Here is a 23,395-nt window from a genome sequence, read left to right on the forward strand (position 1 = left end):
TCACTTTCTAAAGTCAAAATAAATTATGTTAAAGTTCTATATAAAACACAAATAACCATCTTCCAATATATGTCTATACAGCCATAAATAGGTTGACTATTAAAGTTCTCAGATGCTTAGAAAAATTCCACAGCAATAAAGATTGTGAGCCCATTTTTCTTTTACAGATTTCATGAATTTGAAATCTGAAAGATTTTTCTCAAATAGCAATTTGATTTGTCAGTGAAAATAGTTGGAGTGAATTGGACTCAAAGATGTAGGTGAAGGAACTTGAGTTGGATGGAGATGTTACCTCACAAAAGTATTAACTAAACACCTAATTGTGTGTGGATCCAAGAAAGGTCCTGAACACATAACTTTAGAAACCTACTCTTACAATCTAAAAGCAAGGTTTCTAGCCTCAGTTAGATTATCCTTTGGGGGGAAAAATGTGTTTGTAGTTCATCTATAAGTCTTATTTGATAAGGCACAGTTAAAACTGTTTTCAAGGTTATAAGAAAAGAACTTGGAATATGTAAGAAAAATGACAATTTAGGGTTTCTATTTTTATTGATGGAGTCACCTTCATACATTTCTTTTAAGATAAATTACCCCACAGAATAGTTTTCATTCCATTCTACACCATACTGCACAGAATAGAATTTAACTAAAAACATTACAGTTCATTATAAGGAATATCAAAATCCAATGAAATAACAGCATTATCAAGGAGATGCTGCCAATAAGAACATAGGTTTCTTTTTTTTAAAGCAAGAGAAAGATCGAGTAATACTTTCTCTCAAAGGTTCCAGATATCACATAAAATTCAGGTTAAAACATGAAGGGAAAAAAAAAAAGAAAAACCCTCTCTTAACTGTAATGTCTCATTGGGATCTGGGGAAGAAATCCATCTGTCCTTTTAAATAGTTTATTTTAAAATCAGGACTTTATTGTTTATGGTTAAATATTGTTGAAAGTCAAAGGGGATCAAATATATGGTGATGGAAGGAGAACTGACTCTGGGTGGTGAACACACAATGGGATTTATAGACGATGTAATACAGAATTGTACACCTGAAATCTATGTAAATTTACTAACAATTGTCACCCCAATAAAATTAATTAAAAAAAAAATATTGTTGAAAGTCTTGAAGAAAAGGTTTACCTTTAAATTATAGCAAAATTTTATATGTGCAATCCTTCCCATCAAGCAAATCCACGTCGATATCAACCGATAGAATACGTACTTGTGTACACAATAAAAAAATATTTGTTGTGGCATTATTTGTAATAGCAAAATAATGGACAACCAGCTTATTAAATTACAGTAGATCCATTTTAGAAATATTATGTAGCCATTAAAAAGCCTGGGATGACCTTATATGTGGTGACAAGGAAGAGTACCCATGAAATTGAGCATTTGTGAATGAAAAATGTAAATGACAGTGTGGACAGTGTAATCTCATTTTTTAAAAAAAAAAGGAAAAGAAATGTTACAATGTTAACAAAATGTTCACAGTTATCCAGAAGAATTTATACCAAAATATTAACTAGTTACTAGGGAGAATGGTGACAATGGAAACATTCACTTTCTACTGCATAATGTCTACACTGACTTTTTTTAAAAATGTGCCTCGTTTTCTTTTGTAAAAGATAAATGATAAATACATAGATATATACATACATACATAAATATCAAAACAGAACAAAGCCAGACTAAGTATGAAAATGAACCTTAAAGTTGCTATCATAAAAAAAAAAGTTGCTATCATAGAAGATAGCACATCATTACATAGTTTTAACAACAGTATTTATAAAGCACCTTTAGAAGTCAGTAGAATGAGTGCTGAAATGTTAACAGATGGGGTGGAGTTAGATGGTTGGGGGGCGAGGAGCTTTTTAAAAAATATCCTACCCTACTTTCGAATAAGAGATGTTTTTTTTCTTTTACCTTTTCCTTATTTTTCAATAGTTTCCAAATAAAGCCAAATGGAAAAAGAAATACCTTCAGGTTCGATTTCTGAGACAGCCAGTATAGAGGCTTTAGATATAAAATATGTTGTCCATAACTTACCATTTCTAACATTGTTCTAACATTGAAACTAGTTTAAATTATTTTAAGAAACTACCAGCATGTTTCTAAACAGATTAAATTTAAAAACAAAAATCTGGTGGATTTTTAAATACATGAGTAAAATTAAAATTCCAGAAATTGATACACACCAATTCACTAGGGAGTGTGGCAATATCTGCTTCCTATAGTGGCAGATTTCTTTTTTTTTCTTTTTTTTCTTTTTTCTTTTTGGAAGCAAACCAATGAGAGTAGTATTTCTGAGCTTAGGATATGTAAATTGGTGAGATTAGCATAAGCAGAGTCACATTTAACTTTTCTATACCAGCTGTAAAAATATATATTCAAAACAAACTCTTCTTAACTTTTTCTTCCTTTAAGGAAATCTTCATAAAAATCATTAAATAGCCTCCCTGATACTTTGCATTTTCAAAAATCTTGCTTTAATTTTTTTATTCCTCTGGACTCTTTCCACTTAATGCTACACCTAGCATAAGCCTTTAGGTGATGTTTGAATACTATCAGGTTGGTGCAAAAGTAATTTCGGTTAAAAATAATTGCAAAACCACAAGTACTTTTGTACCAACCTAATATATCCTTCTAATAGTAGTAAATAGCATGATCCTTGACACAAAAAATAACTGTTAAATTCATGAATGAACGCCTTAGGCCTCCAGTAAAAATTCCCAGTAATAAAGAACTACGATTTCACGGGGCAAGAAAACTCAGCTCTGTCACAGATGGTGAAAAACGCAGATAGGTGAAATGCATGGAAAGGATAGGAATACACAGATACGACAAAATTTCCGTCCCTCAAGAAGTTCTCAGTTTAGTACGAGAAAAATAAACAACTGAAATACAATATTAAAGTTCTATGATGAAGATTTGCTTAGGACCCTAGAAAGGGACCCTGAAGGAATCAGAGAAATTCTCTGAGAATCCAGAAGTATCTCAAAGATGAGCAGGGCTTAGCCAGCAAAGAGTATTCCCAAAGCAAAGAAAACAATGTGGGCTTAAAGAAAAAGTGCTATCAAAGAACACATCATGCTTGAGAAAGTAGGTTGTTTGCTTTGGCTGAAGCAGAGGGTAAGTGAGAGGAGAAGAAGGCGGGAACCTGCTCACGATGGGCCCGCACGCTAAGCTGAGGAGTTTAGATTTGATCTCAAAACTGAAGGGAAGACCCTCTAAGCGTCTTTAGGAATAATAAAAAGAAAACGTGACGTGGAAACAGGCAGAGAAGCTGGAGGGTCTGAGAGGCTAAATTGAAAACAAATTCCAATTCTAAAATGTTATAAAATGCAAACTCTGATGGTGCCGCCAACCTAAAAATGAAAATTACAAAGTGACACCTTTCCTTGCTCAGTTTAAAAGGCTCAATCTGTCCCATCACTGGAAAGACTTGATTTGAACCTGAATATTAAAGATAAATAGGTGTCAAAGCTGATTTGTGTGTTGCTAAGTGATGCAGTATCCTCGTGCTTCTGAAAGAAAAGCAGCACTTCACACAAATACCTTTTTTTACTGACAATGGAAACCACGCTAGCTTTCATTGTGGTGTCTATTACTCCTTAAAAGCCTCATCTCAAACAGAAGTAAAACATGTATTTTTAAGTATTTAGCTTTTAAAAATCAAATCCTGTGACGCTAACGTACCAGCTCAAAGTAAATCCTTCAGTAATGGAGTGCATTCTTTAAGACAGTGTGACATGACTGACCCTCTGCCAACAGAACGTGTGCTTTGAAGTGACAAGGAGAGATTTGTCTTGATTTGAGCAGAGCCTTGTTGAGAAAGGTAGCCGATGTTGGGGCCATTGTTTTTGGCCAAGTCATGGCCCTGTGTTAGTCAAGTTTGGGCTAACGAGGCCTGGGACATAAGAAAGGAACTAATTCGGCTTCATTATGAGCCAAGTCATAGTTAATTCTGATGTTGAGCCCTCATGGGTCTTTTAAAATCTGCTTTTAGAAGTCCCCTAAAGAAAGCCAAGTCGGTTGCATTGTTATAGGTGTTTTTGAATTCAGAACACATGGTAGTTACTGTGCAGCTTCTGCTGCTTGCAGCTGACCTCGTCTCTCTCATGTCCTTGAGTCCAAACTAACCTTACCTCCGCATCATCCTAACTCTCCATATTCATCACCTCTTTCATCCTAAACACATATTTTTCCACTATGACCCATCCCTGATCACAGTGTCCATCCAAAACCACCATGTGGTCATTTCGTACAGAAACCCAACCAATTTTCTAACTTGGCCAAGGCCTACTCTCCTGTGAGCTGAGGACCAGTCTGCACTGTATGCCTCCTGTCCCACATCCCAGGGCTCTTATGGAAACAGAAGTAGTTCCTGGGCTAGAGAATTGGGCTAAGAAATGACCTACCTTGAGATCAAAGGAAGACAGACCAGAAAGTAGTACCCAAGATTCAGGAGGTAGAAAGAGACAGGTATTCAAGGAGTACTACTCATACTTTCTACAGATGGAAGATTTAATAGGAAGATGTTTAGAAAGAATTTATGGCAGAATGGGGGAAGGCTCCAGATTCTGAAACATACAGGAAAATGTAGCTTGATTTAGGAAACTCCCAAAAAAGATTCAGCTAATTGTAGTTTAGGTATAGAAACCCTCAATCTGAACGCCACAAATCACTGGTATCATGCCAAAATACAAGGTTTATTGCTTACATTTTTTTCACCTCTAACCCTTTTCACATGGGAAAAAAAAAAAAAAACATTCAACCTTCTATCTTCAGTAATTGGCATGCATTTCAAGACAAATTTCTGATGCCACCATTGCAAAATATTCTTCTGTACACCTTATTCTTAATACCTGAACTCACATTAGGATTTTACTTTTGCTTAGACGATAGATTCAATGCCAATTGACCTTCAAGTGGATCAAATGATGAAACAGCAAATACTGAAAAGCAACTCCGAAGGTTTTAATAAGTGTTACTGCAAAAATGTGACTGTCAAATAAATAGTACAAACTCAGACCTATGCTATGTACTTGTTATTTTAATAAATAAACCACAATATTGTCTATTATTACTTTAAATTCTTTTGTTTTGGGCTCGGATTGGGCTCAGATTTTAAGTTCCATATTGTAGGAGTAGCAAGTTCTTAAATTTTTAAAATAGATTATTTTTAAAAATCTACTTTTCTTGACTTAGTGCATGTATCTGAAAAAAATGTATAAAAGAAACAATAGGCATCAATTACAATTAAAAACTCAAGCTATTATTCTTAGACATTTTCAAGCATTTTTTTTCATTTCTTGAACAGGTTTTCTTCATCTTAGTTTTGGTAATTTCTTGAAATAAAAAGCACTGGTTGAACTATTAATTTCTGATGCCACTCTATTCAATGGTGAAACTTACCAAATGCTATAAGCCCCAAATTGATATCTGCAGAGTAAGAACAAGCCGAGCCGCAGACCCTTGTTTTACTACGTGGGCGGAGGCATCACATCAGGTGGGAGCTTGTTAGAAATGCAGAGTCTCAGGTCCCACCCCTGACATACTGAATCACAAACTGCATTTAACAAGCTGCCCCAATGATCCTCAAGCACTTTAATACTTGAGCAGCATGGCAGACAACTGAAGACATAGCTAAATTAGAATGCTGCAAAATATCCAACTGGCCAGACATTGATGAAAATAAGCAGAATGGGGAAATTTCTGATTTATGGTCTTATAAATGGAAAAGAGTTTAGCCACAATATTGTTATATCCTTAAAGATAACTTCATTCAAAATGGAAGCTCGACTTGGTAAAGACACAACTTTGTGCAGCATCCCAATTTAGGCTTGGTATGAGTTCTCTCTGTCTCAGGAGGAAATTTTTTTTTTCCTAAGGGGAACAGGACTTTATTGGGGAACAGTGTGTACTTCCAGGATTTTTTTCCAAGTCAAGTTGTTGTCCTTTCAGTCCTAGTTGTGGAGGGCGCAGCTCAGCTCCAGGTCCAGTTGCCATTGCTAGTTGCAGGGGGCGCAGCCCACCATCTCTTGGGGAGTCGAACCGGCAGCCTTGTGGTTGAGAGCCCGCTGGCCCATGTGGGAATCGAACTGGCAGCGTTTGGAGTTAGGAGCATGGAGCTCCAACCGCCTGAGCCACCGGGCCGGCCCAGGAAATTTAAAAATAAAAACAACAACATGATATTGGGCCCCATAAGTAAAATGCTTTTTATTTCAAGGAATCTCTGTGAGCTGAAAGTCCCCCTGGGAACCCACTATCAGTCCTTCAAGGACCCCTTTGTAATGACTGAAAGCTTTAATGAATCATGATCCAGAGAGGTCAGCGTAGTACCACATGGTGAACGTCCAATAAACAGAACCAGGCAAATCATAAAAGAAGCCTGATCCCATCTTTCTATTTCAAAGGATGTCTCTGAGAGGGATGAGTTAACATTTGGTCCAATAATAAGATTTAGTTTTGAACGTGTTTGAACACCATTTTGAGAACTTTGAGTATGTTTGGTAGAAGACATATTTGGGGCTCAGCATGGTATTTTTAGCTTAGAAACATCAGCTTTAACTAGAAGAAAAGCATGTAATGGTTGCTTTGCAAACAGTTTTATTTCTATCCTAGAAAAAATAATTTTAAATATAAAATTTCATACTGTAACAAAGGAGAGGTCTTGATATGCCAATGTATCAACTTACAAAAATGTTAATAAACATCTCTTACTGATGGTGACATAAGAGGAAGGTTTCTTCAAGACATAGAAATCAAACACCTGGGCATGTTTTGGTATTCAAGAACCAGCAGGATGTGACAAACTAGCTTTCCTAAAGTCACAAATTTAGAATTAAATTAACTAAAAAGCACTGATTGCATTGCTCAGATTGAAAGAATACAACCCCTCTAAGTTGCTCATTCATTTTTGACAGAGGAAAACCTATAAGAAAACTTTTTAATCCTCTTATTTCTTTTCTGATGAACGTGTTACTTATTCATGCCTTTGCGTCACTCTCTTCACGTCACTCTCTTCAGTTCTCATATCATCAGTCCGTCTTGGAAGCCTGAAATTTATTTCGGGCAATGTCCCTGGTACCCATCTCTAACTCTTCAGTCCAACTTCTAGCCCCGTGGAAGTCCCCATCCCCTTTAGAAGGCAGTCCAGTAGCCTCTTTTTTAGCTGCTGTGGTTCCAATCTCCTGCCATCCGATTCGTTTTCATATTGCTGCAGCCCAATCTTACTTAAATAACATATGGATCACAGGACTCTCTTACTTCAAATACTCCAAAGTAGAAACGCGATGAATATGAGAAGTTCAGAATACCCACATCCACATTAGGATCTGTGGATCTTACTGTACATATTTACTGACTCTCTACACAAATGGGCAATATCTACACAGATATACTAGTTTCCTATCTACACCAAGCTGCTGTAGCAAATTACCACAAAGTTAGTGGCTTAGAAGAACATATAATTACTTTTATACAGTTCTGGAGTCAGAAGTCCAACATCAGTTTTGAAGCAAATTTCCACTACAAACAAAATATTATGGCTTGATTTTAAAAGACTGGCAATACCAAGTGTTTGTAAGTAGCTGAGGAAACTGGAATTCCCACACACTGCTGATGGCAATGCAAATGAGCATACCTACTTTGGAAAACTTTGATAACACTTGCGACAGCCGAATGTTCCAATCACAGGTATATATTCAACAGATAGGTGTGCCAAAAGATAGAAAATAGCCCAAAAGCTTATATACTCTGTGACTCTGTATATACTACTCTGGAAATTACAAAATATATAAAGGGAGAGCATGTTAGCAGTGGCCAGGAGTTAAGGAGGAGATAAGGGCAAGAAGGAAGTGTGACTGTTACAAAGCAATGTGAGGGTTTCCTGTGGTGATGGAAGCATTCCCTATCTCAACTGGATCATTGTCAACATGCGGATTTGGATATTGTACCAGAGTTTCACAAGGTGCTAGCTTCACGTGAAAGTGGGGAAAGGGTACACATGACCCTTCTCTATTAGTTCTTACAATTGCATGTCAATCTACAATGATCTCAAAATGTTTAATTTTAAAAAAAAGTGTGTGTGTGTGTTTATTACAGATCACATCACTCCTCTGCTCAAAACCCTCTGCTGACTTTTCATCTCACCCAAAGGAAAGCCTGACTCCTACAAGGCTTGGGAGGGACCTGGTCACTTTCCCTCCTAGCTTCATCTCCCACTGTCCTCTCGTCAGCCGCAGTGGCCTCAGTCACATTCCCATTCCCAGCCTTGGCCTTTGCTCTCTCAATGTGAAGCCTTCTTCTCCAAAATAGCCACGAGATTTAGTCTCTCACTTCCTCAAGTCTTTGCTCAAAAGCCTTTTCCCTGAGCTTCACAACCACCACCATATTTAAAACTGTTTTCTCTAGCATCCCCTATTCTTCCCTACTTTATCTTTCTGCATAGCACCTATTATCATCAGAGAAACTATATACTGTATACATTTCCATATTAACAGTATTCTCTATAATGTGTAATATATGTAATATATTCTCTATAGCGCACTATTGCTACACATAACAATAAAGATAGTGTTGAGTGAAAAAAACCAGACACACATACTGTCTGGTTCCATTTATAGAAGGTTCAAAATCAGGCAAAACTTATCTATGGTGTTAGAAGTAAGAATAATGGTTACTTCGGCAGAAGAACTGGGTAGTGAATGAAAGGGGCACATGGGGGCTTCTGGATGCTGATAAAGGTTCTATTTCCTGATCTGGAGGGTGGTTACATGGGTATGTTCACTTTGTGAACATTTACTGAGCCTACCTCTCAAATCATCCAGCTGATTACACGAGGTCTGACAATTAAGTTTGCCAACTTGCTGCAATAATGTTGCTAATGTTTTTTGATATCAGAGAGATTATTTGTTATGAATTTGTATCAACTGGACAAACAGCTAACCAAGTTTACTATTTAAAAGTGCTGAAAAGGCTGCATGAAAAAGTTGGATGACCTGAACTTTTCACCAACAATTCATGGCTCTTGCATCATTACAATGCACCAGCTCACACAGCACTGTCTGTGAGGGAGTTTTTAGCCAGTAAACAAATAATTGTATTGGAACACCCTCCCTACTCACCTGATCTGACACCCAATGACTTCTTTCTTTATCCGAAGATAAATGGAATATTGAAAGAAAGACATTTTGATGACATTCAGGACATCTAGGGTAATATGACGACAGCTCTGATGGCCATTCCAGAAAAAAGAGTTCCAAAATTGCTTTGAAGGATGGACTAGGTGCTGGCATCAGTGCATAGCTTCCCAAGGGGAGGTACTTCAAAGGTGACCATAGTGATATTCAGCAATGAGGTACCGTGTTTCCCTGAAAATAAGATCTAACTGGAAAATAAGCCCTAGCATGATTTTTCAGGAGGACATCCCCTGAACATAAGCCCTGCATCTTTTGGAGCAAAACTTTATATAAGAATCGGTCTTATTTTTGGGGAAACACGGTATGTAGCACTTTTTCTAGGATGAGTTCGTGAACTTAATTGTCCAACCTCGTATTTCACCTACATGAGCCTTCTGCCTGGGCTTCAAAAATGGTATGCTTTCCCCCATCTCAGGACCTTTGTGTGCCCCTCCAGCTGGGACACAACTCACACTAACAGCACTGGCTCCTTTTCACCTGCAAGGTCCCAGCGGCTTAAAGAAGCCTTCCTTGACTACTCAATGTAAAAGGCTCTCCCCACCCCCAGGAGTCACCTCTCTCCCCTGCTGCTAGTCTCTATGGTTGTATCACCCTCAAAATCATTGCATATACAAGCTTACACACTTGTTTATGGTATGCTCCTTCCATAAACACCCTGGGAATAAAGGGCTTTGTCCGTCCTGCAAGCCCAGGACCAAAAGCATTGCCTGACAGTGCACACCTAATAGACAGTTACTGGATGAAGGAACAGCACCAATGTCTTCTGCCACACAGTATGTCAAGACACAGGCTTAGAAAGGAAAAATAATAGGAGTTGGAGAAAACAAAAGAAATGTGCAGTCAAATAAAGTGATACTCTGGTGTCACTCAGAGGCACAAAGCAGATTGGGCCACAGAAGGCCACCTAGAAGGAGGCAATCAAAAAATCTGGGAGAGCCCATGAGTAATGCAGACATTTTCCATGCTAGCTCTATGAGAAATATTGTGAAATATAGAAGGTACAGTGCCTTCAAGAAGGATCTGACCAAGGAAATAGCAATGATTAATTTTAATACTTACACTTAATACTCACATTAACTTCCTCATTTATACAAGGAAGTCATTCCAGCACCTCAGTGTTCACACACATACTTGGAACTACTGTATTGATTCACACCTAAGGAAAGATTCTAAATGTTATAGCTTAAGTGTCTATAAATGAAAAACACCTTTCTTTATAACTAGAGTGCCTCTGCCTCATCACCCTAATTTCTTCTGCTATTATTTTGAGATGTGGTTGAGAGAGGAAGCCTCTCAGGGAGGGAGGAAGGAGGAGTGTGCAGGCATGAAGTGGGAGAGCTGTGGTATCTGATGCCCTAAGAAAAATCAGGTGAACTCGCCCAGTGGTAGTCTCAGCTCCATCTCCTTCCCTGTGAGCCGTGCACCTAGCAGAGTGCCAGGTGCCAGGTGAGCATTCAGTAGGTAGCCAATTAATGAACATTCTTCCAAACAATGATTTTAAGAGATCACCTAAAGAATGAGGCTTTGGAATAATTTTTGTTTTCTAATCCTAAGGCCATTAATTCCACGTTAGTAGGTAATTTGTACAAGCACGAGGCAGACACATAGCACAGAGCTCCACGCTATAGGCACACAATGCAAAATAGTGGAAACCACTGGCAGAGAATCTGATAAAGAATAAAGCTTTAAAATAATGCAGTTATTTAGTTTATATTTCATAGGCCAAAAACCTAGGAACTTCTGTCTTTTTAATGATTCTTGGGTATTTTTTTTCCTTGTGTATTTATTATACTTCTGCCTTATTCTTTTAAGCTAAGGAATAACTGCACATTTTTCAGCACTTGTGTTCTTATTAGCTGTTCCTTCTGGGACTGGCCATTAGAGCAATTCTTCAGCAGGCTCAGATCCTGATCATCATTTCAGATGCTGATTGCTTACTTATAGCATCTTCCTGTAAAATTCATGGTCACTTGTTTCTCACCAATATTAAAATGATTTAAAGGGGAAAGGAATTAATTATATGGAAAAGAATGTTATAGAGCCATCCCAGTATAAAAAGAAAAAATGGAAACTTCAGTATAAGATATCACTAATTGATACCACTTTGGAGCTGGACCTAAATCAGTTAGGGCTCATATCATCTCATTTGGTAAACAGGTAAACAAACTGATGGTAATCTCTAAAATTTTAAAGGGAAGCCAGAAAGGGCTGTGCCCTTACAGGTTAAATCTCTCCCCCTTGTGGTCTGGGTTTTGACAAATAATTAATGAATGAGTGCGTGAAGGAATGAAGGAATGAATTTATAAGTATTCTTTTAAATAACAGTCATAAAGCTAATTAGTGGCAGGGCCAGAACTAACACCCAGTTTTCGCTTTTCTTCCTCGGTAACTCCTAAGTTGCAGCTACACTAGCAGGGGAATTAGTTGTCAGAGAGCAGCAACCTCACCGAAGTCACTGACGGACCTGAGTTGTGTGGTATGTTTTTTTTTTCCATTCTGCTTTTAGACATGCAAACAAAAGAAAAGAATGAAAAGTGCCAAGTGGAATGACATAAGAAAATTGCACTGTAGCCAGATCACACATAGAAAATGACAGAAAAAAGGTAGGCAGAGATCGCTCTATGATTTTCTTCTCACTCTCCCCTGATCTAAGAGATATAAAAGGCATGAAGTTAGAATGCATGAGCTGTCAAATTGACAATATTCCTTCAGAAGCACTGACTTCCCTAACAATACAGCCATTTTATAACCACAGGTCTGACACACTCCACAACCAGGGGAACAAGAGGCAGAAAAGACCAGGATGTAATTCAATAATGAAGACAATAGACTTACTCTTCTAGGAAGTGCTGCTGGGGTCCTATAATGGAGCCCGGCCGACATATTCTGATCCAAGCAATTATTTCAGCGTGTGTAAACCTGTAGTGTTTCATGACATAACAGGCTATCAACGTCCCTGTTCTTCCAAGACCAGCTGTAAGAGAGGGAAACAAAACAAAAAAAACAAAATATAGCAAATGCACCTACAACTGAAATCCCACCCTGCCCAGAAACTACAATAGTGTGAAGTATAATGCAAGATTTTTAAACCCAGACAATAATGTGATGCTTTTTACATGATGTGGGGTTAAAAAAATTATTTTAAATCCAGAAATCTTTTAAAATAGTTCATATGGTTAAAATAAACATGTATTAAAGTATAAAAATCAGCCCAAAGGTCTTGAAAAACTACCAAGTTCAACCCGAGGGCCTTTGAGAATGACTGTCGTTGTGGATATTGTTAAGGCAATGCTGGACCCATGACAAGTACTTGCAAAATATCACCTGTCAGTTATCTCCTGCTCCCTGTCCTTGACTCCAGCCCAGGCTGAGATGAATCTGCAGTTAACTGTTTCTGTGTGTGACCCCTGAGTTAGTAGTGTAACTGATTATATTATTAAGGTCATTTTTTAATCTATTTAATTGTTTTTTTAACTTTTCTTAGAATGAGGAATCATAGAATCCAAGTTAGAAGACACCAAGACATCATCAAGCCTCATCAATAGGTATTGATGGAACTCCTACTACCTGCCAGGTACTATGCTGGGAGCTGGGGATACAGTGACAAATAAAACAGACACGGAGCCTGCCCTTGTGAGAGCACACAGTCCCCTGAAAGAGAATCGAGCACACAGAAGTACTCAAGTTTGCTTTCCTGAGTCTCTTCCTCTTTAACTACTTCTGTGTCAGTATATTTTCCTTATGTTGAACCCAATCTCTGTTATGTAAGATAAATTAAAACAATTAGAAATGATTTTCAAAGAAGTATTGGCTACTTTCATGAACTCTGACTTCTTCAAAGTGTTTTTACAAACTTATATATTTTTTTCTCTTTCCAGAGAAATAATAGGACTTTAAATGTTAGCCAATTTTTTTAAAAAGACGTACACTGGCTTCCTCCTTTTCCAAAGATATTCAAAAACTTGATCAAGCTATAGGCTCTCAAATATAGTGGTTGTTGTCCACATCCCAGAACAACTGAGACCCAAAGATACTAACCAATTGACTCACGTTTGTGTAACACATAAATATGGAATTCAGAACTAAAATCCCCCAGGTGTCCGGACTGTCACCCCAGAATTCTTTCCACTCGTGGCTCTTCCATTCTGTCACTCACTTCTGTGAGTGTTGACTGAGACCAGCTGTGTATGAGGCACTGTGATAAACGTGGGGGATGAAAATATGAAGACAAGCAGGATGCCTGCCCTCAAGGTTTACAGCGCTGAGCTAATAATGCTTACTTATAAGCATTTTCTAAATCTTTCCATATCTGGCTTCTTGAAACTAAACTCAGTACTATCAAGTTTTATTTGTTAAGTACCACCATAAGCAAGGCACTATGCTAGGTTATATTTCCACTACTTAAAATCTGTTCCTCTCTCATATACACTTTTTTTAACAGAAAGATAAAGTGGCTCTGTCTTTGTTTTTAAACATTAGATTCAGTAGTCAAATGTTTATTCATTGCCTACTGCATACCAGGACAGGGCTCTGCTCATAGAATAAGGATATATAAGCAAGTACAGGATATAATCCTTGACCATGATGAGCTATCAAAGTAGTGTAGACATAAGAACATTAGCTAAGAAGCAGTAAGAAATGAGGTTTACAATGAAGCTGGGCTCTCAGAGAAAGAAGCTGCTGGTGTCTTCAAAGAACGTGTCATTGATGACACAGACTTTAGCAAAGTCAAGAAAAGAAAGGTCACCAAACAGTTTCAGCCAAGTGTCCGATGCGTGCAAGTCTGGCAGGACAGGAGAACGTGTTGTTGTGGGTTGAGTGAGAAATAAGGTTGATGGGCGTGGAGGAGCCTGTACACAGGTGAAGGGGTTACCGGCCTGTGGGCCAAAGACGGACACCCAGGACGGCTGAGGCATTGTCAGGAGTGCTCACACCCAGGTGCACAGTGCTCTGAGCACTGACCGAGTCACATCTCCTCCGGGTTATGTTGTTACTCCTCAAGTGTATGGAGATGGTGCTTGCAGGACCAAAGTTCAACTCATTGGAAAAGTATTACAGAATTCATATCATCAATAGCTAAATAAACATACAACTGCCATCATGTAAACATCTCTATTTTTCTTTAACCAATGGGAAGGGCAGAATGAAGCTGCCACATATTTGGGGGTCAAGAAAGTGACATGAGGAAAGCAGATGGATCTGGCAGCAGCATGCCAGGTAGACTGGAAAGGACAGAGAGGACAGCCTGAGAGGTAAGCTGGCTGGCTGTGCCTGGAAGGGGCAGGGGCTGGGCGTGACAGCAGTAATAAAAAGGAAATATGAAGACAATTAGAAAGACATTTTGATTGGGTCACAGGTAAAGTTGAAGCTGGCTGATATTTCTGGCCTGGAAAACTGTTATAATGTCAAGTTCATGCATGGAAATATTTAATTAGAAAAGGAAATAGGGGAAAGTTGATGCCTTCATTTTTGATACGTTTAAGCATCTTCCCCCCAAAAGGAGGGATCCTTGGGTCAGCTTTCCCTAGTCAAATAACAAAGAGAATCTTCTCTATCTCCCTAGTACTTGGAAATATACAGTATTTCTAACATACCATCATGTCATCTAATGGTGTAATTACACAATTAAGTTCCACTAAGTACGAAAAAATTAAACTATGATATGCTATCAATTTAAAGATCCATGCTAGTTTTATAAATGTGAAAATATAAAAAAGCTATGTCTCTACATCAGTGTCTTCCAATCTTTTCTTCATTATTGTTCCCCCTCCTGAGAGCCTCTTTAGAGTTTTTTTAATTGTCCCCCCACGAAATTTTACTTCCACAGATATGCTGCATATCTTTTTATGTGATGTAGGCAATCTTGCTTTATACAAAAAATGGGGGTTTTGCCCCCCAAAACCAATTTTGCATCCTTGGGAGCAGTATCACCTGGGACTGAGAATACACACGGAAAATACAAATGAAATCACAATCAAGCCCAAGTTTATAGATGCCTGGCGTTCCCTTCCCATTAACTTTTCCTTTTTAAAAATTATATTTACACTGTTTTATTAGATGAGAAGGGTGTGTGTGGTGGGGAGGGGGATGGTGTGGTGGTGTGGGAATTACCTGGCTTGCATCTGAAGTACCTTTTGTGCCAGATCAAACACCAACATTAATTAGAAAAGAGTAAAGTTTAATTTATGGGCTCAGTGGGACTCTTAATATTTTTATAAGAATTAAGAGTAACTTGTCTTTCTGTTTCTGTCCAGAGCAGATACTTTATTTCTGCACAGTTGTTCACTCCCCAGACATCTGACAAAACTACAGGTAATCATGTTGCTAAAACACAGCTGGATGGCCTGTAGCAGGTCCCAGGGCTCAGCTGTTATCCAAAGTCATGTCACCAATGTGGGTCTCTGTCTGGAGAGAAGATGGCCTTTATGGAGATAACACTACTTCTCACTGCTCCCCTCCCTGTGTGAGGGGCTGTCGGGCTCCTGGTCACACACACTCACAACCCCCCCCCCAAAAAAAAAAAGGTGGTGCAGAAAGTTTTCACATTTCTCTGAAACTAAAGTTGCTTCCCCCTTTTAAAAATAGTCTATAATTTTGATCTATAAAAAGAACCTACTTCGCACTCAATAGTTAGGAGCTCTTATCACAATTGAACAGAATAGGAACGTTTCACTAAGTTTCTATAAAACTTTAACAAATTTGTTAAAGCATTCATAATTAAAGGGCTCCCTGGCACAGTGAGACAAGAAGTTGAAAAGTACTCTATTTATACCAAGTTAAACGCCAATCATGTTACAATTCCAGTTGGTTCCTAAAATCCCTATAGAACATCAACAATCACACACCAGAACAGCATAATGGTCCCACTTTTAAAATTATTATTGGTGCTAGAAAATTTTGAGAATTCATAGCCATCTCTTTTATCAACCAGAAGGTGAACTGCAGATACCAAATCATCACAAGATTTCATATCCCCAGTAAGTTAGTTTCTCATTTGTCTCTCCATTAGTACCTTATGTTGAGGCATGATCGTTCTCTTTCCAGCAGCCATGAAAATAGAATAAGATTCTCTCTCTCCCCTCCCTGTAGTTCAAATAAAATTCTCAGTGCTGCTTGGATTCCCAGAAAATTAAGCTGAATTAATTAGGGCAGATGTCAAAATAATTAACAGGCCTATAGCAGATAAGTATGCTATTAAAAGCAATACATCTGTAATTAAACTGAAGGTATAATCCTTATAAAAGAATCCTACGTGTGTGTAGAAGTGGAAGCAAATGAAATGACACTCTCAAAAAGATGTCACCACATGTAAATGTGACCTTCCTATGCAAGAACAGACTTCAATGCTAAGGATTCTGATTTTAGGACTTCCAGTAAGATGGAGGAGTAGATAAACGCTGTGCTCACCTCCTCCCGTGATCACATCAAAATTACAACTAAATTATAGAACAATCACCCTTGAGAACCACCTAAAGACTAGCTGAACAGAAGTCCTATAACTACAGATATAAAGAAAAAGTCAAGACTGGAGTGTACTAACTATACCCAAACTACAATAAATTACTTTTAATGCTAAAATAAAAAATGCTCTGATTTTAAATAAAGCTATAAAAACCTCTGCAATATAAATATATTTCTTAAAATGTCAACATTCAAGGGTCAAGAATATAATACATAGAATATCTGTAATGAAAATATTTAACACCAGAATGTCACGTTTTCATGATGTTTGTTATGTGAGGAATGCTGTCAAGAGAGACGCTAACTTTTAATGAAAGCTTTGCATGTCTTCCCCCTTGAATTTGTCAATCTACGATATGACACACAGATAAACTATAAGACTTGGAAATCATAAAACTGACTGACTCAGAAATATCGTCAAATTAATCCCAGGAAAAATACTGATTTTCATGACACAAAAATAAACTTTGAAAGAGAGCATATGACTATCTCCTACTAAACACGGGAACTGCCATATTCCCATTAGATCTCAAATTCCACTGATACTTGAAATATGTGAAATGCAGGCTCTTTCCTGAGCCTGGGCCATCTTTAATAAACTGAGACAGAAAGGCAAAGTTGGGGTGCAAATGGCAACACCTGGGGCAAGTCACCCCACTGTGACTTGACCATAACTGAAAATAGCTGTCTGCAATGAATGAAGAAAGGAGACCTTCCTAATAGATCCACCACCCCCTCCCAGAGATAGGGCCCTATCCTGCCAAGAAACGGGGAAGGGGAATGTAGGGGCGTTGTCGCTGTGGCTGACCTGACAGAAAGAACCCTCGTCTAAATCGGGGCCACGTGCAGCTCATTTCTATCTCTCTGCATCTCTGGTAAAATGTAGCTTCCAGCTCATCTCACATGTTGAGCAAAGTACCTCCACCTACTCAAATCTTAAACATAGAAACAAGGGCCTACAAAATGGTATTTTAATTACTGTCAGAACCAAAGCTGTGCTTGTCTGAATAAGTCAGTTACAGCAGCACTAGGCACCTGAAAAGAACAGTACAATCCCCAACACCTACTAGACAATTAGCATAAAACGCAGCAGACAGGGGTTCTGACGCAAAACCGTGAGAACAGCACCACCCAGTGGCATTACAGAAAACTGCATGTGAGGAACTAGAGGCTCCATCCCAAAGCGCCCAAAGTGATTCAGAAATGAACGACCCCAGTAAAATACCTTCCACCATGCTGGAAAATCTGCAGTGGAATTTGAGCCTCCTCACGGTCTAACCACTAGGCTTAAAGCAAATGTTCTTTCCTATTTTCTGAGCAGCCGACACAAGATTGTCAGATAAAATACAGAATGTAAGTCCCACGCCATATTTGAGACATATTTATACTAAAAATGTATTCATTGTTTATCTAAAATTCAAATTTAATGGGCGTCTTGTATTTTCATTTGCTAAATCTGGCAGCCTTATGCCATCTATAATCTGAAACACCCCCTGTCCCAAAGGACCCACCGCTAGGGACCAGAGATTCATTTACATAACCAAGTCTTTCAGTTTATTCCAGAAGGTCAGCAGGCTAGCCAGAGCCCAGGAGGCTGCCATCCCCTCGCAATGGGCAGGAAAGACTCTGTTCCACGATGCAAAAGACTAGCAGGGAGAGTGAGAGCAGAGGGTGAAATGGGGGTACAGATAGCTGGGTCATAAAATGAGACCATTAAATAATAGATGGATGGAGGAGGGTGGAAAGGAGGTGGGCACTCTGGAAGAAAAAAGAGTAAGGGGAGCTAATAACCCTTGCCTCTTGACAAGTGTATTTTAAAATATTCGTGAAAGCATTTTTCTCAGTCTGTTGAGATATTGCTTCCAGGCATACCCTCTGCTTGGCTCAAATAAATTGTTATAAAAATTCTCTACAGGTTTGGACGTTCTTAGGTCAACATGTGCCTGACAGACTCCTTTAGTGGAAAGAGATGATCTTGCCTGAAACAACCCACTTTTTTCCCCTTCTTCCTGTGAAAGGCTTCCATTTTGTGCACCTCAGAGCTCCTTTCTAATTGCTAGATGGGACGCTGCTGCCCAATTTGTGAATCATTGAATAAAGCCATATAATAGTAAACAAACAAACAAACAAAGGTGCCCTGACAGCCTACAGGCACTGCTGCTATCATTTTCCTTCATGGAGGTACCTGGTGTCAGTGAGCATGACACTTGGTAAGTCCAGAAAAACTGCCTTGTCTGGAAGGTCACAACCACCACCAATTACTCACATCCAAACTCCTTTCTTTAGGAAGGGGTTATTTAAGTAGGTTTGTGTTCTACTTTTCTTTTTTTTTTTTCTTTTTTTTTTTTGGTTGTTGAGAGCCCACTGGCCCATGTGGGAATCGAACCGGCAGCCTTCGGAGTTAGGAGCACGGAGCTCCAACCGCCTGCGCCACCTGGCCAGCCCCTGTGTTCTACTTTTCTGAAAGATAAGAATCTCATTTTTTTCCTAAGACACTAACTGGTTTTGTCTGATGTGATTTGCTGGCTTTGGGCTCCTCCCACTTCAGAAACACGATGCTCAGGGAGGCCTTGTACGCACCTTTGCAGTGAACTGCGATTGCCCCTTCCGTGTTCTCACAGATATTTAGGAACCTTCGCACGATGTTGTCACTGGGCGTGCTGCCGTCTATGAAGAAGAGGTCATAGTGCTCGAAGCCAGCATCTGTGAAGCGCTTCGCCTCGTAAATCTTTTTGTTCAGCCTCACGATCGCTGTCACGTTATGCTTTTTGAAATAAGGGAAGTAGGCTTCAGGGGCGTGAAGAGGATAACCTAAGGGAAGAAGGAGCTGTAAGCGAAAGGCAGGCGTTTCATCTTACAGAACCCAGGAACATGAAAACCCTTCACAATAACGTTCATAAATCTCAGCAGTGCTTTGGAGGAAAGAGCATTTCACCAGAGTGGAAAAGGTTGCGGCACATTCCTAGAAGCAGCAATCTGAATTAATAAAAACCATCATAGGAAGGGATAACCTTCTCCAGGGATTGGAAATAGCTCATGAAAGTTCAAAACCTCAACCAGTAGGATTCAAATCCTGGGAGCACCCTCCTCCCAAAGGCAGTCCTGAAGCAGTCAAATGTGCAGTCGGCCTGGAAGGATTCTTGGTACTTTTTGTTCCACTTGACAAATACTTTCAACTACAGTTAAAGCCTTTTTGCCACATGTATAGCTTTAATCTATAGTGCAGTCCCTCACCAGTGAGATTTGATTAGTAAGCATTTACCAAACCACAATTGCATATAATTTCTATTTTAATTCTTGAAACAAACTATTAACAGTTAACCCCATTTAACAGAGTAAGAGACTAAAAGAGGTTGAGTAAGTCTTTTGTAGACTTTTTTTTTTTTTTTTTTTTGAGAACATCTGGTCAGCCTCTAAACCCCTTTCTATTTTGGGTGGTTCCAGCATCATGTGAGTGTTCCTGGGAGCTACAGTCAGCTAGCTAAGTGACGGACACATGACCTAGACTTGGCCAATCAACCAAGGTGACCACTGGGGGCTTTGGCCACTGCAGGCCCAGGGTAGGGTTTCCAGGCAGGAATTCCCGCCCATTCTCAGGAATTTTTTTCGCTTTCCTGTTCCCGAATCCTGAGATATAGACTGTTTTCTGTTCTCCACGATGAATTGTTTCCACAAAGTGACAGCCGATACTACTAACCAACTGGGTTCGAGGCGCCGATTTTCCCGATTTCCCGACCAAATTTTCTTGGGATTCGGGAACGGGAAAGCAAACAAATTCCTGAGAACAGGAGGGAATTCCTGCCTGGAAACCCTAGGCCCCAGGGGTTAAGGGGACTAATGTGTCAGCACACTGACTACTACATCTGTAACACATTCAGGTTCACTGACTCATGGCCCACCAGGTGAGATGCTCTCATGTAGAACTCATTTAGGTCGGCTCCAAGCGTGGTAGGCAGAGTGAACTGAACTGGCAGTTTCTACATGGTGTGCTGGGCTATGTTTCCTGCTGCCTCCCACCCTGCATATGCTACTTACTTCCTATTTTCTCTCAGCAGCAAGCCAACCCTCTAATACTCTAGTCTGTAATGCTGGGCTGGGGTCTGCATATTACATTTCCCAAACTACCTTTCTGGCTGGCTTCCTATCAGTTCTAAAAATGGGAGGCACTCAAGGGTGACTGAAGGCCAGAGGCGGGGGAAGGGACCACTTGCTTTCCTGCCAGCATGGATGGCTTCAGGCCAGAGCTCCCAGCCCACTTGGAAACTCCCAGCCTGCAGCCCAGCTCGTCTCCACTCCCCAGCCCCAAATGCAAACTCCAGCTCTATGGCATGCCCTTCAGAGCTCCTAGCACCAGCCTGGCTCCTCCTCCTAGCTCCCAAGTTTCAATAACCCTACTTTTTCCTTTCTGTCCCCCCAGCCTTAAAGGCAGTAGCTGTTTCCTCTACCATGTTCTGGTTTCTTCAGTGTTGCCCTTTTTTATTTTTTAACTTTCTCTGCAACAAAACCCTCATATTAAATTCCGTTTGTAGTAGTGTAGTTTCCACTCTTGCCTGGACCCAGCTAATAAATTATCTCCCTTGGATCCTGTTCATTTTCTAAGCCTCATTCTCCAGCCTTCCTTTGGAGGCTGTGAGTTCTGCAACATAATCCTAATAAATGGCGTTTGGTCTTCATTTACCATAGTTGGTTCTGCTGCCTGCAACCAAGAGCCCGAGCTGGTACACCTGGCCAAGGTCGCACAATGGATGGAGTCAGAACTGGGAGGCACGCCTGACTAATCCACAGTCCAGTTACATGAGTTTTCATTTTCGAGCAGACAGGTAATACAGAGCATATTCACAGTCTTCTGTGTAGAAACAGTGACTTATATACGCACATTTAGAGAAAGCACTTTTTAACTTGGAAAAATCAACTCTGTTCCTAGATGGCTTATTTGCCCAAATTATTTCCCAGATTAAAGGGAGCTGTGGTTGACATAAGGAAATGAGAGCTTTTGTAGTGTGTAAGGAATGGGACCGAGAGGGCTCATGAATACCTGGGAAGTCTCCCTCTCAGTGTGGTAGGCTGACAAGCGCTGCCTGCATTCCTAGCATACCTGGCACCTCCATGATGGCACCTGTCACCCAGTGCGCTAATGGTTGATTTGGTGTCTGTCCCTTCCCCTCTTCTACCCAAGCTGTAAGAACTTCTCTTTTCATATATGAATTTCCATCAGGAGCAAATGGCATTACAGATACTATACTTAAACCAACTATTAAGAGAAACTACATAGATCTTTTGAGAAAAGAACACTGGACAGTTACCAAATGTGGTAACAGGACATTGAAATAATAACACTAATGATAATAATTGCACCTAACAGTTATTGAACATTTACTACGTACCAGCCCCTAAACTAAATGTTTCTTGTGGATTATCTCATTAAACCTTGCAATTACCCAATTACTGATGATTGGAAAAGTGAACTGGTGCATGCACACAGCTGATGAGAGACAGAGGCAGCATCTGAAACCTGGCAGATTCCAGGGCCTGTACTGGGGCTGATTTCAGGTAAGATCCAACTTGATTCTAATTGTTAGGTCTCCAAAAAAGTGACATTCTATGAACAATAGGAACTGTACTTCCTAGAGTTGGGTAGCAGGTTTCTTAAAAATCCCCAAGAGTGTTTCAAATGAGTTATAACCAACAAACAATGACAATATCCTGTGACCTCTGGAAAACTGCTTGCCGGTGTTTATCAATGTATTTGGATGCTTTTGATGAGGGACTGGTTTTAGCAATGTATGCTGGGCTGACGGAGCACTCACCCGACCCTTACTCCATCTGACCACTAGATGGTGTCATGGCATCAGTAAAGCACAGGCAGAGCCCTGGAGCTCACCAAACCAGAAACAGAATTTCAGAGCTAAGAGATTTAGAAATTCATCTCTTCCCAGCCCCTCATTTAAAGTCAGGAAACTGAAGGACAGCAGAATCTCAGTCTACACAGTTATTATTAAAAGTAAAAACTGCAAAATGGGCAAGCAAATGTGGGAAGCAATAAAATATTAGGCTCATTCATGATAAAAATGTAATAAAAATATCTGCTATCTAACAAGCACCTATTTTGTGCCCGAACTGTTGGGCACTTCATACAGTATCTCTAATCCTCAATAGATGCCTGAAATGTGCCTCTTGTTTCGCCTGTTTGATATATGAAGAAAATGATGCTCAGAGAAGTTGAATGAGCTCACACAATTCACGAGGCCCGTAAGGGGTGGAGCCAGGCTTTAACCTGTCCAGGTTCTCCATACCTGGCTTCTCTCTTTAAAAAAGAAGGCTGGTTACCAGAGGGTAAAGCGGGTGGGGGGTGGGAGATGAGGGTAAGGGGGATCAAATATATGGTGATGGAAGGAAAACTGACGCTGGGTGGTGAACACACAATGGGATTTATAGATGATGTAATACAGAATTGTACGCCTGAAATCTATGTAATTTTACTAACAATTGTCACCCCAATAAATTTTTTAAAAAAAGAAGGCTGACACTTCAAATTGTTGGTATTTCCTATCTTAAAGCTACCTTTGTGCTTTTGTCTTCCTCCCTCCTTCCCTCCTTCTCTCCCTCCCTCCCTTCTTTTCTCCCTTCCTCCCTCCCTTTCTTCCTTTCTAAAATAGAGATGAGAAGGACATTGCCAGCTGAGAGTTTTTTTTTTTGGGGGGGGGGGTTGGAAAATTTGAAATCC

The 23,395-nt window shown here is 39.6% G+C and overlaps 1 protein-coding gene across 3 annotated transcripts in view; it reads right to left on the reverse strand.

Annotated features, from left to right (window-relative positions):
• CDC14A (cell division cycle 14A) overlaps window positions 1-23,395 on the reverse strand; it is a gene marked incomplete at its 3' end in the record, with an annotated part of 133,978 nt that overhangs the window by 24,027 nt on the left and 86,556 nt on the right. For all 3 annotated transcript variants that reach the window (XM_081025825.1, XM_081025826.1, XM_081025824.1), the window contains 2 exons: window positions 19,252-19,482; window positions 12,046-12,184 (listed from right to left, as the gene is read on the reverse strand). In XM_081025825.1, the coding sequence (XP_080881951.1) occupies window positions 12,046-12,184; window positions 19,252-19,482 (370 nt within the window). The remainder of the gene's footprint in view (window positions 1-12,045; window positions 12,185-19,251; window positions 19,483-23,395) is intronic.

The sequence above is a fragment of the Rhinolophus hipposideros genome, assembly GCF_964194185.1.
Source record: "Rhinolophus hipposideros genome assembly, chromosome: 19".
NCBI classification, from domain to species: Eukaryota; Metazoa; Chordata; class Mammalia; order Chiroptera; family Rhinolophidae; genus Rhinolophus; species Rhinolophus hipposideros.